This window comes from Apodemus sylvaticus, chromosome 20, assembly GCF_947179515.1.
Source record: "Apodemus sylvaticus chromosome 20, mApoSyl1.1, whole genome shotgun sequence".
Taxonomy (NCBI): domain Eukaryota; kingdom Metazoa; phylum Chordata; class Mammalia; order Rodentia; family Muridae; genus Apodemus; species Apodemus sylvaticus.
In genome coordinates, this window is record NC_067491.1 from 34,676,755 (window position 1) to 34,694,534 (window position 17,780).

At 36.5% G+C, this 17,780-nt stretch overlaps 1 protein-coding gene and 1 pseudogene across 2 annotated transcripts in view; both read left to right on the forward strand.

The window, feature by feature from the left end:
* Positions 1-17,780, forward strand: part of Tmtc3 (transmembrane O-mannosyltransferase targeting cadherins 3) — a 57,448-nt gene that overhangs the window by 2,642 nt on the left and 37,026 nt on the right. For both annotated transcript variants that reach the window (XM_052165893.1, XM_052165894.1), the window contains exons 2-6: positions 6,434-6,649; positions 7,721-7,939; positions 9,768-9,867; positions 11,955-12,070; positions 12,488-12,660. In XM_052165893.1, coding sequence (XP_052021853.1) covers positions 6,446-6,649; positions 7,721-7,939; positions 9,768-9,867; positions 11,955-12,070; positions 12,488-12,660 — 812 coding nt within the window. In that variant the 5' untranslated portion in view covers positions 6,434-6,445. The remainder of the gene's footprint in view (positions 1-6,433; positions 6,650-7,720; positions 7,940-9,767; positions 9,868-11,954; positions 12,071-12,487; positions 12,661-17,780) is intronic.
* On the forward strand, positions 2,903-3,018 carry LOC127671359 (uncharacterized; annotated as a pseudogene).

Sequence of the window (17,780 nt, forward strand, 5' to 3'; positions counted from 1 at the left end):
GGCTTATCCTGCATGCACATGTAAATATGCTAATTCCCACAATGAATCTTCTAGTGAGGAAAGAGTTCTGTGTAGGCACTTTACTCCAAATCTACACGGGTGGGGGATGGGGTGGGAGGAGCTATCAACAAAGCCTGCACTGCAATCAGGAGCTGTACTAGGACTGATTCTCCCTTTGTATACCCACTTCTGGAGAGCCTTTAAGGGATGGAATGTTAACCAAACACTGCCACTGAGCTACATTCCCCGCCCTGATGTGGGCTCTTGTTCCCCAGAGAGCCCACAGACATCAAGAGAGTCTGAATATTGTAGTCAAGTGAGAGCCGCAGAGGACAGCTTACTGCTCTTGTCTCTATTCTACCTTGACGTGATAAGAACAACGTGTGTCTGTGTGCGTGTAATAAGAACATGAGGTACTACTTACCCACGAAGGAGGGCAGATCTCATCTCATTTTTAGTGAGCCTATCCCTAGGGAAGAGGACAGTTCTCAAAGTTAAATCAAGTTCGAGTTTTAGTGATAACATTAGAGCTCAGCAGTATACTTACTGAGTTGAGCTTCTGTAGCTTAAAAGTACTGTAATTTTTTTTATTGGTATTTATTTACTTCACATTCCTCCTCTCCTCCTAGTCCCCCCTACCCCCACATCCATCCCCATGCCTCCATCCCTTCTCAGAAAAGGAGAGGCCTCCCATGGGTATCAACCAGCCTCAGAATATCAAATTGCAGGAAGACTAGGCACTTCTTCTGTTGAGGCTAGACCAGGCAGCCCAGTTAGGGGAGAGGGCTCTAAAGGCAGGCAATGTAGTAGGAGAGTCCGTGCTCCCACTGTTAGTCCCACATGAAGCCCCAGTTGCAAAACTGTTCGTGTGTGCGTAGGGCCCAGGCCCCTCCCATGCAGCTGTCTGGTTGACCCAGGTTAGCGGATTCTGTAGGTTTTCTTGTGGTGTCGGATCCCTTGGCTCCTTCAATCCCCTCTTGCAGTACAGTAATTGTTGTAATCATGCCTAACTCTATAGATGACATGGGTCTATCCAACTTATTCATATAACACTTTGTACTCTGTACTCTTAACATTTAGAAGCTAAATATCTTTCTTTGTATATTATAAAAGGTCACTTTTAATTTAGTTTACATTTTTAATTACATTTTTTACATGTGGAAAAAAAAACTAAAAAGGACTAACTCTGTAACTGGCAACATTTGAAACTTGGGGATTTTCTTCCGTGGAGCCTTCCCTGCTCGTCACAGTGCTTTCCTGCTTGTTCTGAATAAATCTGTATTTGTTCTTCTTTAAAAGAAAAAGACAAATGTGTGAAGAGGATTTGTAGGGAGGAGGAAGAGCTAAGAGGACTGAAAGGGAGATAAGGTACTGAGGTCTGAGTAATTAAAGTATTAGATACATGAAACTGGAAGATGACAGAGTTAATAAAAAAGCACCATAAAAAGAAAAACCTTAGTTAAATGGTTTAATTTAAAACCACATTTATAATTTGGATGTATTCATCTTTAATAAGTACTTAAATCAGATGTCTAATGTAAGCCAAACATTGGCAGCGTAATTATATGTCATTTAATGAGAATGTATTCCTAAAGGTGTATCATTAAATCATTGTATGATCAGTCTAGAGTATATTTACATAAGCTATAATAGCTAATACACTTGGCTATTTAATCCTGAAATTCCACTATTCAGAATGTAGTCTGTTGATTGCAGTGCCATATATTGTATGATAACTTTACTTTCATAAAGCTGGTAAATTAAATTCAAAACTAGCAACTCAGGGATTTCTATAATTCATATATAAATTAGTGAACTTAATATTTTATATTGCATATTATCACATATATTTTAAGTTATAATTATTATGAAACTAGCTTGTCGGTTTCCAATATGTCAGATTATCTTCTAGTAATTAAATGCATAATTAATTAAAACCTTTAATCAAAGCACACATTTCATCATAAGTAGATTGGTCTTAGCAGATCTGAAGCATAAAACTTTATAATGAGAGAGGTTTATCTATCTCATGGATGCATGAGTTGCTTTCCTGGTTTACAAGCTATGAGTGTGCGTGGGGTGTGTGTGTGTGTGTGTGTGTGTGTGTGTGTGTGTGTGTGTGTGTGTACAACTTATATAACAGTGGTTCTTTTTAAATGTTCTGGGTATCATATCGTCTTGAGATCATCATTAAGAAACTTTCTGACTTGCTGTGGTTGTCATTCTGGGTATTTCCTTTGTCGCTGCTTTACATTGTTTTGTAACATTGATATGAAAAGTCCCCCAAAGCTTCATGTGTTGAATACTTGGTCCTAAGTTTAGTGTTTAGCCGAGCAGCTTTTCAGAAGTAATTGGATCATGAATTATGTAACATAAGCCATGTGTTCATAATCGATGGATTCTTTTTTTAATTGCTTTTTCTTATTATTTTCTATATTCTTTATTTACATTCCAAATGATTTTCCCTTTCCCAGTTCCCCCCTCCCCATAAGTCCCATAAGCCCTCTTCCCTCTGCCCGTTCTCCAGTCAACCCCTCCCACTTCTCTGTCCTGGCAATCCCCTACAATGCTGCATCAAGCCTTTCCAGGACCAGGGCCCTCTCCTTCCTTCCTTCTTGGGAATGATTTGATATGTGAATTGTGTCTTGAGTATTCAGAGCTTCTGGGCTAATAGCCACTTATCAGTGACTGCATTCCATGTGTGTTCTTTTGTGAATGAGTTACCTCACTTAGCATGATATTTTCCAGTTCTAACCATTTGCCTAAGAATTTCATGAATTCATTGTTTTTAATTGCTGAGTAGTATTCCATTGTGTAAATATACCACAATTTCTGTATCTGTTCCTCCATTGAGGGACATCTGGGTTGTTTCCAGTTTCTGGCTATTATAAATAAGGCTGCTATCGCTTCTTGGCCTTTTCACTAAGATCAAGTGTAGTATCTGTTCTTATCAGTATAAATAAGGCTGCTATGAACATAGTGAAGCATGTGTCCTTATTGCATGCCAGGGAATCCTCTGGGTATATGTCCAAGAGTGGTATAGCAGGGTCCTCCAGAAGTGTTATACCCAGTTTTCTGAGGAACCGCAAGACTGATTTCCAGAGTGGTTGTACTCTCTTGCAACCCCACCAGCAGTGGAGGAGTGTTTCTCTTTCTCCACACCCTCGCCAACACCTGCTGTCTCCTGAGTTTTTAATCTTAGCCATTCTGACTGGTGAAATCTCAGGGTTGTTTTGATTTGTCTTTCCCTAATGACTAATGATGTTGAACATTTCTTAAGGTGCTTCTCAGCCATCCGAAGTTCTTCATGTGAAAATTCTTTGTTTAGCTCTGTACCCCATTTTTAATAGGGTTATTTGGGGAAAAGTTCCTGAACGGAACACCAGTAGCTTATGCTCCAAGATCAAGAATTGACAAATGGGACCTCATAAAATTACAAAGTTTCTGTAAGGCAAAGGACACTGTCAAAAGGACAAAACGGCAACCAACAAATTGGGAAAAGATGTTTACCAACCCTACATCTGATAGAGGGATAATATCCAATATATACAAAGAACTCAAGAAGTTAGAGCCCAGAGAACCAAACAACCCTATTAAAAATGGGGTACAGAGTGGACCCTTAAGAGGAAGTACAAAGTGTTGGGTGGGGCCTGACAGAATGCTGGTGCCCCGTGTCCATCCTTTGTCTCTTCTCTAGTCTGTCCTGGCTTCGGCCTTCCTTACCTGATGCCTTCCTGCCGCTCTGTGCTCCCATGGCACAGCCAGAGCAGTGACTCCAGGTATCCATTCAGTGAACTTTGTGAAGCCATAAGCTAAAATAAACCCTCTTCCCTTCCGTTGTTTTCTTAGAAATTTGACTGCCACGTGCTGGATTCAGTTCTCCAGTTTCCCTGTCTGTTTACTAGTATACACTATTTAGTACTGCCGTAATTGGCTGACAGTTATAAACATCTTAAAACTGAAGTTTAAAACTTCACCATTCTGCTTTTCTATGCACGTTAATTTGGTTTTCTGGATGAAGAATTTTATTTTGGAACTTATTGTCTCATAAAAACTTAAACCACATCGCTTCTCGGCCTTTTGACTAAGATCAAGTGTAGAAACTTAAACCACTGCTCCTCTCTGTGTTTTGTGGGGTTTTTATTCTAAAATGTACCATCATTGACCTTTTTTTTTTTTTTTAATTCCTGGTTTGGGGTATGAAACCTATTTTAATTTTGTAAGCCTTTAGAATCTTCCCTGTCCCAGCGGTGTAAACTTGGAGAGAACTCTCTGCCTTACTGTAGAAGAGAGCTAGAGGCAAGCTTTTCTCATTTAATTACTCATTACTAGTCTTTGCCCATTGCTGTGTAGCCTGTGTAAGAGACCCTGTATTTTAATACTCTCAAAAGGAAAATTCCAGCGATTATCTACGAGTAGGAGGGAAGAGGGGCCAGACACTCACCCGTTCATCTGCGCCTAGTCCTGTTTCCTGAAATCCTGAGACTCAGTGTTCTGATTGCTATTATGAGCGCTGCTGGAAACAAATGTTTCAGCTTCTCTTTCAGCTTAGAAGTCACTGTCTAGTGATCCTTTGATGAACTTACTGATCCTTTCACTTTTCTAGCTTCCAGAATTGGCTATTGCCTATGCAGTTCCTTATACTCACATACTTATAACCTTCCCATGATAAAATTGCCTCTTATTCTGTGGTCTAGTTTGGCGAGAACTGAAGAAAATGCTAGTTGAATTCATCCTTTTAATGAGGAACACCATCAGCTTTGGGGGTGGGGTGTGAATTAACAGGGTCACACAACTCCATCTCCTTCAGAGGTGGGAAGTCACTTCCCCAGTCAAGATGAAGCTTTAAATTTTTTTTTAACTTGAAAAACTATTTCCTAGAGGATGCATCTGTGTCCCTGTGCTTCATTGGTCTGAATTTTAAGTTTTCTTAAAGTACAAGCATTTAATGGTTATAGAAGTACACTCATGCTTTTCATGTTAGCTATCACATACATAGTTTTAAGTTTTACATTGGATTTTTAAATCTGCACCCATGTGAGCTATTTTATTGCTAACTGTAATTTTAAATTTATTTCTCATTCCTTTCTGAAAATGGTTAGAAGTGCTGCAGACAAACTCAGATCTAAGTCTCTGACTGAATACTGCATTAGCCTATCAGACCTTTAACAAAGTAACACATACATAGCCGACTCAGCTAAACTTATCGACTTACTAATTTGAAATCAAAAGTGCAAAATGATTTTATCCAGATAGAACCACAGTGTCAGTAGTTACTTTAGATGTGCTGAGAAAGATTCTGAATTCAATTTATTTATTTGCCTTTTCCAGCCTAGCAGGGGCTGCTGTCATGGTTGGCTTATGGCCCCCAGGCAGAAATCTTCTTCCAGGCCTTTGGTTTGTCTGCTTCTTTTTTTCACTTCTTAAAGACTTTGCTGTTGTGTTGGGCCAGGTGATTCCTTACATAAAACTGTCATACATTTCAAGTCACTTGCTGTCCAGACATCATAGACAAAGATGTGGTGTGTGAATAGCAACAGTTGTTAGGAACTGTTTATTAATCTGCATTTTACAAGTAGGAATATATAATAACCCCATGATCTAGTGACACTACACAGAGCAAATAATGGCCGACTTGGTTTAGTTTTGTTTTAAATAATTGTCGCTTTGTTGTGTAGCTGATTTTCTTTTTCTCTATTCTCCAGTTAGTGGTGTTCTTTCTTCTCTGCACCATCCCCTAGCTCAGTGTGTTCTAAAGCAGTGCCTTCCATGTTATGTTCTTACTCAGATAAGGAGTGTCGTTTATGACACTTAGATTCTCAGCGAAAGCTTTCAGTGCAGTGAGCCAAGGAAATGATTTCTATCCAGGTCACAAACTCAGATAACCAAAGGGAAAAATCGTTTTTCCCAAAGGGATAATTAGGATAGTAAGAAATATTAGGATTAGGTAATACACCTCACCTGGGTGCTTGTATACACCCAAACAGAAAGAACTGGAGAAAGACTTTACAAAATTTTCAACAAAACTAAACACAGCTACACAGCTCTTGCTTAAGTTGATTTTTAAATATCTAAAATACTGAAATAAAAGCTCCATTTGTCTTGGAAATCTCATACTCAGCGTAGAGGTTCTCTTAAAAGATGGGCTATGTGTCTGCTTCCCAGAGAGTCTAACCAGTGACAGCCAATGGGACGTGCACTGTCTAGTTAGCTAGAGACAGAGGTTCAAAGACTACGTGCTATAAGATAGTTTGCCTTAGAAATATGGAGTTAATCAAGGAATTCTCCTGTAAAAGTATGTGGCATTTAAGCTGATCCTTTCTCTGGGAGTGTAAATGTACAGTCCTTATTCTAAATATTATTTAACACTAAAGTTGAAATTATTTGGAAGAAAATGTTGGTTATTTTATTTTTATCTTGCATGTTTTTCCAGTTTGGCTGATCGATGCTTCAAGGAACGATGGCTGATATTAGCTTCAAAGAAGTGACGTTGCTCGTCAGTGTGGTCGCTGCCTGCTACTGGAACAGTCTGTTCTGTGGCTTTGTTTTTGATGATGTTTCAGCAATACTGGACAATAAAGACCTGCATCCATCTACACCTTTGAAAACTTTATTTCAGAATGACTTCTGGGGAACTCCTATGTCTGAGGTAAAAAATTACGTTTTTATATAAAACAATTTTTAATAAAACTCAAACAAATTACAGGTATAATTTACTTACCTTTAAAAAACAAATATAGTTTAATATCCATCACTTAAGCCAGTATATTTAGATAGATATTTAATAAATAACCAGTTAGCTATTAAATTCTACTATATCCCTGATATCCTACACAAACCTCAAGAAAATTTTTAAAGATTCACTGTAGGGAATACAAATATTGAGGGCTTTTAAAAAAATAATTTCCAGATTATTTTTTTTTTTGGTGTTTGAAAAAAATAACTTGCCCACTAAAATCTAATGCAGCTATGAATATGTCTGTGTCCTATAACTCCCTTATCTTAAATACAGGATTCGTTTCATTGGGCATGTGCCTTGACTTAACTTTTTAAAGATAATTTCTATGTATGAGGATAGTGTATGTATGTGTAGGGAGGGCAACAGGTGTTAAAGTCTCTCGCCATTTTTCTTTGAGTCAGGCAACAGAATTATTTTAATTTAACCATTAAAACATGATAAATTCAATATAAAAAGATTCAATTTTAAAGTTTAGTACATACTGCCTGTTTCTCTGCAGTAAGGAAATGTTCAATTAAAATCATTTTGAAGGGCAGTGTTAACTTATTTAGGATTAAACCCTTTTTTTCACTGGGGATCGTATAGACTGGATTCTGATGTTAGATCTGTCATTCATTAGCTATGTGAAATAAACTACAACTTTCGGATGGTGGAATATTTCCCTGGTTATAGAAACGAATGATGCCTTGAGGTATTATCTGCAGCGCCTGTCAGGTCACTTGGAGTAAAGTGCTTTGAAAGTAAACGTGTCCTCCTCCTCCTCCTCCTCCTCCACAATCAGAATCTCAGCCATGGTTTCTGGCTGAGGCGCATGGCAGACAGGTCCCCATGCACCCAGTCTGAGAGCTTTGCATGCCTCGCTCCTTCTAGTGATGAGCACCATGTGTTATTTGTGTAACTCTTTGATCATTATCTAATAAACTAATGACTAGCTAGAAGATTGATGATATTTTAATAATCAGTGATTGTTTTTCCTTTCAGGAGAGAAGCCACAAGTCATACAGGCCCTTAACAGTGTTGACATTTCGCTTAAATTATCTCCTCAGTGAGCTAAAGCCCATGTCCTACCACCTCCTGAATACAGTGTTCCATGCTGTCGTCAGTGTGATCTTTCTTAAGGTCTGCAGACTTTTTCTGGATAAGAGGAGCAGCGTGATTGCTGCTCTGCTCTTTGCAGTGCACCCCATCCATACAGAAGCAGTAAGTAAAACTGCACCATCACTGTTTACATCTTAGCCATTAAATATTCCTAACTTAGTACAGTCTTATTCTCTATGCACAAAGTCCAGCTTACCTAGTGTATAAAAATTTTAAATTTAAAGTAGTTTTTGAAATATAGGGTTGTTCAAGAATGTATGTAGAGGTAAAGTGAGCACCTCACAAGCATGCGCACTTGTATCCCTCACACCCGTGTGAAAAGCCAAGTGTGGTAGCAGACACGTGTAATCCCGCAGTGTTAGATAGAGTCAAGAGGATCCTGACTTGATCTACATGATGCCTGAGTTTGGGATTTATTGAGAGAACTTTTCTTCAGAAAGCCATGTCAGTACACTGGAAAGATGGCCCAGTGGCTAAGAGCAGTTGCTGCTTTTGCAAAGACCCAGGTTTAAGTTCTTAGCCACATAGTAGCTTAAACATTCAGTAATTCCAGCTCCAGAAGATGTAGCACCCTCCTTTGGCCTCTTCAAGAACTAGGCATACACAGTACACTTAATACATGTGAGTACTTGTATATATAAAATAACAATAAATCTTTAAAAAGGAAGGAGAGAGCATTGAAACCAACCACACACACACACACACACACACACACACACACACACACGCTCTTGTGAACACACATGCTCTTGTGCACACATGTACATTGCATGTATATATACACACATTTGCTATAAAATAGTCTTTTTATGTTATTAATGAAAAATACAAATGAACATAGTTCTTCTATGGTATATACAAACTAATTTTTCTTGGATACATTGTCTCTCTAAAAATGCCTGTCCAGGGAAGAACTAAGAGCATTCTATTTTATGGCTTTCTTACAAACTTTTCTTTCTATGTGAAAAATGTTTGAATTTACAGAATGATTATCTCTTGCCATGCTGGACCTTTGTGGTGTCAAGATGAGTTTTGCCACTTATATATAAAAGAGCTAAATGGCTTTAACTTGTATATTGCATTCCATTGCTTTAAAAGGCAAGTTTTTGGGATTTTGTGTTCTTTTGAAATTTCTTCTTTGGTTTATAGATTAGCAAATTTATAGCATCATGCTTAAAAAAGACACTCATTTTAAGAAAATAAGGATACTTAAATTTTTAAAGAACTTACCGTATTGTAATTACATAAGATGTTATAATTATGTGAAAGATGATAAAGAATACACAGAACCTAATTTTTTGAAAGTTAAATGACTTGTTTAAAATAATTGCTGATAGGTTTTCATTTATGAGTGATACCTAAGTTTACCACATGATGGCGCTCATATCCTTAAAACAACAACAACAACAAAAACCACAAATCTACCCTTTAAAAATGTAGGTTTTATTTTTTAATAACACAAGCATACACTGTTTATTCATAATTCAAGAAGATACATTTGTCTTACTCTTTCAGATAATTATAGTGAGCTGTTTGTAAGGAAAGGACATGGGTTTTTAGTGGAGGTTGTCAGATGTGGTTTCCTCATCTGTCCTCCAGTTTCCACCTTGTTTCTGCTTGGGAAACAATTTATTTGCATTTTCTTTTTTCTTAAAAATTTTAGGGTTGATTTTTAAAAAATTATTGATTTTATTAGTACAGAAGAAGCTTATGTTTTTGGTCCCAGATTAAAGTTTTTAAATGTTCCTTTTTTATTTTATTGGATATTTTCTTTATTTACATTTCAAATCCCCTTTCCTGGTTTCCCCTCTTGAAATCCCATCCCCTTTTCCCTCCTCCTACTTCTTGAGGGTATTCCCCTGTTATTATTATACTTAATAGGTTTTCATTACACTTCATTAAAATAAATGTCCTGTCTTTCTTTTTCCAGGTCACAGGTGTTGTAGGAAGAGCTGAACTCTTATCATCTGTCTTCTTCCTAGCTGCATTTCTCTCGTATACTAAATCAAAAGGACCAGATAATTCCATAGGTACATATCTATCCAACGTCTCATGGTAGTTATGAAACTTGATCAAAGAACTATTTTAAGTGCTTCTTAATTAAGATAACATTTAGAGATTGCCTTTATTGTTCTGCTGATATAACATCACCAGTATTCTTAAAAATTATATGTAATTTATATTTTTGTCATTACCCAGCTGGTTGTGTTCTCTATTATCAAATTTAAATGATCAGACAACCCTAAAATGTCAGTCTCAGAGTAACTCTGAGTTTTATCTGTTATCTCCCATAAACCAAAAATTCAAGTGCAGACTCTTCTATTGTGTGTGTCTGTGTGTATGTGTGTGTGTGTGTGTGTGTGTGTGTGTGTGTGCGCACGCGCGTGTGCGTATGCGTGTTTTGGAGTGTAGGGACACACTTAAGACTATCAGAGAACAACCTCTGGTATTGTTCCTCACTTTCTACCCTGAGACTTGTTCACCGCTATGCACTAGGCCACAAGCTTCCGAGAATTTCGTAGTCTTTTTCCATTTTGGCATAGTAGCAAAGAGATCACAGCATGGTTGTCTTTGATAAATGATAGCTAGTGGCCCATGATTCTATTCAAGCAAAGTTTGAAGCCTGATAGGATTTCACTTTTATTATGTGCCATCACAGTTAAATTATTTAACTCAAAATATTTATTGAGCTCTATCATGTAGCTTCTTCTAAAATATATTTTATATATTCCTGCACCATTTTTCTGCTAAAGTGTGGGCATAGTGGTCAGAAAAAAAGGCTTTTTATATAGTCTTAACTATATTTGGTCAGTATTAAACTCTCAGGTTTATCCCCATTTTCTTTTGGTGGTGTCATCTCATCATAGTATACTGAGGTGTTGTGAATATGGATGTATCTATAATTGAACTTACTGGGAACTGGGGCTTGCTCAGTATTGGCTAGCACTGGGTTCAACCCTCTGTACTGCCTAGAACCAAATGTGGTGGCGTACACCTGCAGTCCCAGCACTTGGGAGGTGAGGGGCAGAATTAGAAGTTTAAGGTTATCCTCAGTAAAGATGATGGAATGAGTTGGAGGCCAACATGGCGACATGAGCCCTGTCTCAAGAAAAAGACATTAACACATAAAAAGAACACATATATCCAATATGATACAGCAATGCATGTATACATAATGTAATAAATTAAAAATATCTGTCTTCTCAAATGTAACTTGTTCATGTAAAAGTTTTAACAGTTCCTTATATTTTTTTGAAAAATAGTGCACATTATTATTAATAATTACCCTAGTGGACAGTACCCCATGAGAACTGCTTACTGCTGTCTAGTCACATCCTAGCCCTAATCAGTCAGTCAGCCGTCCTGTTCTTCTCTTCCCTCCCAGATTCTCCTAACTACTACTGCATTCACAACTTCCATGAGATCAGCTCTTTCAGATTTCCTCATATGACTAATGTAATACTTGCCTCCAGTTTCATCTATGTTCTTGCAAATTATAAGATTTAGTTTATGTATGTTAAATAGTGTTTGTGTATATAACCATTTTCTTGATATCTTGAGCAGATGATGCTACATTTATACAGTTCGCTTACTTTTGTGAACAATAATGCAGCAACAGGAGAATGTACTATCTCCCGGGTATACTGGTTTTCATCTCCTGCTAGGCAGGAGCAGGATCAATCACTGAGTTAAGATGCTAATCCTGCTATGAATTTTAAGGAACCTGCATACCATTTTCTTTGTGTTTCTAACACCAAACCTAGAAGTGTTCCCTTCTATATCCTTTCTAATGCCTGTATAATTTCAGATATTAATCTTCATTTCTGGGTTGATTAGTCACTAATCAGCCCTGTTAATTTATCCAAATTTAATCTTTATTATAAAAGAATGAGCATAAATAATTTTCATTTCCCCAAACCTTTGTAATTTGAATTATGCATCTTAATACCTTATTTTGATAATATAATATTAAAGGTATATAAGTGTATCATAAAATATGCATTATTGCTCAATAAGAAATAAAAATATTGATAGCTTTGAAGAGGAATTTAAAATATACTTTTTTCACATTATAACAATTTGCATAGACCTCTTATTTTCTATTCTTAAATTGTAGTGTGGACCCCAATTGCATTGACAGTGCTTTTAGTGGCTGTTGCAACGTTGTGTAAAGAACAAGGAATAACAGTTGTCGGAATTTGTTGTGTATATGAAGTATTTGTGGCCCAAGGGGTAAGGAAAAATGAAAATTTCCATTTTCTCTTTTGTCATAGCTAAGTCAGATTTTCGTACCCTTATTTTCTACGTATGTCCTTACATATAAATACTCTACTATCATGAAAGCACAATTTATAAAAAAACAAAAGTATTTCGTCCTCTTAACCCACCAAAAAAATTAAAATGTTATGATACCTTCATGTTTTAAGAAGTAAAATTTTTAGACAAGTCGTGGATATTCCGGTGATACCATTATAGTTCAGCTCAGTATCTGCCAAAGTTATCAAAATTGCTATTATTCTTTATCAAGTCTACAAGTTGTTCTACATTACTTATTTTTAAGTTAGTCTTTGTTTTAATTAAATGTTTAAAATTGCCACCTTACTGAAAATGTGCATAGGTGTTTGTCACACAGACTGTTTTCTTTTTTAGTACACTTTGCCATTGTTGTGTACGGTGGCCGGGCAGTTTCTCCGCGGGAAGGGAAGCATTCCACTTTCTATGCTGCAGACATTAATAAAACTCATTGTCCTGATGTTCAGTACCTTACTACTCGTCGTGATCAGAGTCCAAGTTATTCAGTCACAACTTCCAGTGTTTACAAGGTATGAAATTCTTGATTGTCAGTCATCATAAGTGTTCCAGGAAGTCTTTAGTTCATACTTCATTTTTCAACAGCTTTACTGAGACATCAATATATTTTAAAAGCTACATATACTATTCAAATGTAAATATAAATATATGAATTAATCTGGCATATATGTTTACAATTTTTGTGTGAAACCTACACAGCAAAGATTGCATGAGTGTTGCCTTCATATTGTGAGGGATTTGTGTTTTATAAAGTAATATTGAGCCTCTCACTAAACTTGTAAATTTGTATATTTCTCCTTGCATATCAGTAACTTAAATTCATTTTTTTTTTTTTTTAAGATAGGGTTTCTCTGTGTAGCCCTGGCTGTCCTAGAACTCAAGTCTGTAGACCAGGCTGGCTGCGAACTCAGAGATCCACCTGCCTCTGTCTCCCAAGTGCTGAGATTAAAGGCTTGCACCACTACTGTCTGGCTAATTCATGCGTTCTTAAAACTCTGTTATTAAACATTTAAGATTGTTGTTATATTGATGAATTTATCCCTTTATCACTATGAAATGGGCCTTTTTAAAAAATTCCTAGTAAAGTGTTTTCAGAAGTTAACTGTTTTCTATTAATGTAGTCTGTCCAGCTATCTTTTTAGCTTGACACAATGTATTTGTTCTCTAGCATTTAGCTTTTATCTGTCTCTCTGCCTGACTATAAAGGGATTTTTACAGAGTATATATAATTAGGTGTTCTTTCTTGTCTTTTCAGCTCTTCTAGGTTGGGTGTTTTATCCATTCACTTTTAATATAATTATTAATATATGTTATATTAATCTACAATGTGATTTTTCTCTTTGTCTTGTCTATGCTCTGTGTCTGATTTCTAAAGAGCCACCCTCTGTGCAAGTTGCATATGACTTTCTTGGATGTACATTTTGGCTTGGAACATTTATCTTTGGAAAATATAAGATAAAAATTTTATATTAAATTATGGTATTACTTTTGGTGGGTTTTGTTTACTTATTATCAAAAATTTCAGATGTTATCATCATTCTCCTTGAAGGATTTTTGACATGCCCTGGTCTATCAGCAGCAAATTCCTTCAACTCTTATCTCTGAAAATACCTTTATATTATTTCTGTTTTTGAAAAATAATTTTTTCAGTAGAGAACATTATCTCAGTTGTCCTTAAAGTTGGTTTCGCTATCACCCAGCATGCACTGCTTCTGTAGGCTGTCTCAGAATTTTCAGAAATGATGTATTTTCTGCACAGATGTGCACTCAGACATGCTTTTCTTATGTCTCCCATATTTCTACATGTTCTGTTGTGTTTTGTGGTCTCATTGTACACTGTCATGATTCCTTTCAGTTAGTTTGTGTTGTATAAGTTTTCCTCTCCTTAGGAATTGCATGCATTCTATATACACCTGGTAATTTTGAGTAGATCCAAAACATCAAGAGCACCCTGATGTGTCTCCATGCATACTTCTGAGGTGTGTTAATTTGTTATTTAAAGTTGTGTTGTCCTTTAATTTCTGCTTTTAAATTTTATGTGTAGAACCACAGTAAGGCTCGGCTTAGGAATTATTTTGTTTCACAAGACCTTTCTGGCCATGGAACTAAACTGAAAATTTTGAGCCAACTGTCAAGTTAATCATCCCCCAAACCTTTTTTTTTTCTAGGAAACCGTTTAATTGGAGGATTGCTTCCTGTTTTACAGTGTTAGTCCCTAAGCACCATGACAGGAAACAGGCAGTCTATGGTGTGGTGGGGCACTAGCTGGGAGCTTCACATCCTCATCTCCGGGCAGCAGGCAGAGAGAAAAACATGGCATGGACTTCTGAGACTTCAAAGTCCACCCCAATGATGTACTTTCTCCAGTAAACCACACTTCCTAGCCTTTCCAAGCAGTTCCAGTCCCGGATGACTAAGCACTCATACGAGCCCACGGTGCCTTCTCATTCAAACCACCACAGAAACTTAGCCGGGAAGGCAGGCGGTTAGCGGAAGCTTACCATTTCAGGAGAGTCTGTGGCCATCGTGTGGGGACTGTGGTCCCAGGCAACTAGGCGTGACGCTGGAGTAGTGTATGAGAGATTACATCGGATCCACACGCATGAGGCAAAAAGAACAGGAAGGAAAAGGGAAGATGGAAGGAAAGGGATAGAAGGATAGGGTGGAAGGCTTCCATCAGCCTATAAAGTGAATAAATAGTAATTAAATAATTAAATAGTCAATTTAATTAATGGAGGGGAAAAGAAAGTCAATTCGATGTATAAAAGTATCAGAAAACACAGAATACGTAGAATTAATTTAATAAAATATGTGTAGTATTTCTGTGTTGACAGAACTTGTCTGTGCTGACAACTTAAGATCTATTAATGAGGGAAATAAAGAAGTTATAAATAATATATAATAAGGGGCTTGATACTGTTAGAATGATATGTCTATGTAGATTAGTCATAGACTGACTACTATACCACTCAATCCTAAGAGACACTGACACAGTAATTCATACAAAAATGATAAATGTTTAGAATGGCTAACAGAATGGGATCAGGCCATCTCAGCCTTCATCAGAGAAATTCCTCCTTGCAATTCCAGTTTCCACAGAGACCTCTGCTGGTTTGAAGGGGAATGGCCCCTGTGGGTTCATAGCAACCCCAGACATTTTTTGTTAGTAGGTTTTATCTCTTGATTTTTTTTTTTAAGACATTCTTTCCTGACTGTTAGTTTCAGTGTAACAACTATAACAAATAACTACAAACTAGGTCACCTGAAAGAACGTGCCCTTCTCCTAGCTTCTGGGAGCTTCTGGCATTCTTTGGCATTTCTTAACGTGTACTTTCCTCAGACAAGTTTACCCCATCCTTATATAGCCTAGCCCAGGTGCCCGCTTGTCTTCCCCTTGTAAAGGGCACTAAGTCGTTGGATATAATGCCCATCTAGTGTGACTGTCTTAAGAATTTAAAATCTTCATTCCATGGTTGCCTGCTGTAACATTAACTTTTTTCTCACTTTATCACTGTTAAATTATTAAATGAAATTTAAAATAGCCTCCTATAAATTTTAAGTAATTATTGTTACATAAAATAATTGAGGAAGAAAAAAAACCCACCAACATAGTGACTTTGTTGTCCATGATAGTATGTTACAAGTACTAGCTAGAAAATACTAATTCATATCCATAATGCATTACAAGCATGGATTAGAAAAAAATCAGATTATTATCTAAGCCAAAGCATTTGAAATATTTCCCTGTAATTAGTTATTCTTAACATTTTTTTATTTTAAGAAATAATTTCAACTTTTACATGATTCTTTTAGTGCCCAACTAAACTCATGTTTATTATTAGAAATAGATTGAGTTATCTTTTTCTTTATTCTTAGTTTCAATAATTTTGCTCCACTTATCAATCATTCTGAAAAATTCTGTATACATGTGTTAAAAGAGTATCTATTTGATATGTATTGCATATAATAAATATTTTTAAATAAAAATTTTTTAAATGTGAGTGTATAAATTAGATTCTATAGTACTGCCTTGAGAAATTGATTTTAATGTGATTTGGTTTGTTTAAACATTGATTCTTGAAATCAAGTATCATAATTAAGTTATTAATTTCAAAAAATGAAGTGTTTCTTCTAAATAGAAAGAACTTCAAGTCAAGTTCCACTTTTTTTTACAGTTCACGCTCAGACTCTAAAGGCATGTTACTTTCCATACATAATCAACTCTAAAGGTTCTCAATGATACTGCTTGTCCAAGCTATATGACTTTTTTAATCATTTGATACTTTTTAGTATCAAAACTGATAAAGTCAAACAGGGTGAAGTTTGATGTTTAATTCATTTCCTCATTTTAAAACAACTAATTGGGTTCCTAAGTACTATATGTAAATTTAGTCATTTAAATTTAGTATTTAGATAAAACACCAAATATGTAAACATAGTCCTTTGTAATAAACTTATTTTTTAATTATTTTACTTAATTTACAAAAGGTAGGCTATAATAATTAAACTCATATTTAGTATATCATGATTTGAAGAAAACTAGATATGAACATGTTAGTATTTGCTAGAAGAAAAATGAAAACCCAAAATGCTGAGTGGGCTCACTGCTAACTACTTTGTATTGAAATTTTTATTTTCAATTCATTTCAAAGCAGGACAGAAGCTCTAACTGCTGCAGGTTTGTCTGTAGTGAAAGGACAAAGACAGATTTTCCCTGGGAACCATAATTTTTATTGGTATTTAGCTCTAAGCCTTCACTTCTATTGGACAACATGGCTAGGTATTCTGGAACCTTCCATACAACAAATGGATCTGAACCTTATACGATTTCTTCATGGCTTTTAATTTGAAGGTCATGATTTAATGAAAAGACTTCTGCAGGCTGGTCTGGATCGTTCTAGTAATTCCTGAAAAGAGCCGACCTCATTATCTCTTCAAGCCTTTCTCCATGGGTACCGTGGCTCTCACGGAGACCTTTCATTTTAGGTTAGACAGTTTGATTCGGACTTTTTAATTAGAAAGCAGGATTCTGGGGTATCTATAGCAATATATTTTTATTATTTTTATTTTGTGTATGTGTGTACCACATGTGCAGGTAGGGACAGAGGCCAGAACGCATTAGATGCGCGGAGTTGGAGTTGCAGCATGGTAAGCTGCCCAGTGTGGGTGCCGAGAACGGAACATAGGTTTCGACCAGAGCAGCAAATTCTCCCAACTGCTGAGCCCCGGTGTATTTATTCTTCTGTTTAACAGTATTGCACATAAAGTAATTTTATGTTTTACTTATATATATGAACACATAAAATTTGTATTTAAAAGGTGGGATCTGGTACTGCTGTCTTATACGATTTCTTCATCGTGGGTAGAGGTACCTGCTACCAAAACTTCCAGCCATAGGTCGGTCAGTAATGGGGAAGCCAGGTGATGGAGAGAGCTGAGTCCCACAAGCCCATGTGTGCGAGTGTCATGCTCAAGCCCTCATTGTCACTACCACTACCCCGCCGGCTCCCCATTAGTTAAAACAAATAAAGCCAACAACGTTTAAAATTAGAGCTGCTGTTTGCTATTTACAGAGTACATGCATACATAATTGCCATGCTTGAAAACTAAGACACAAGGATCATGTATTCAA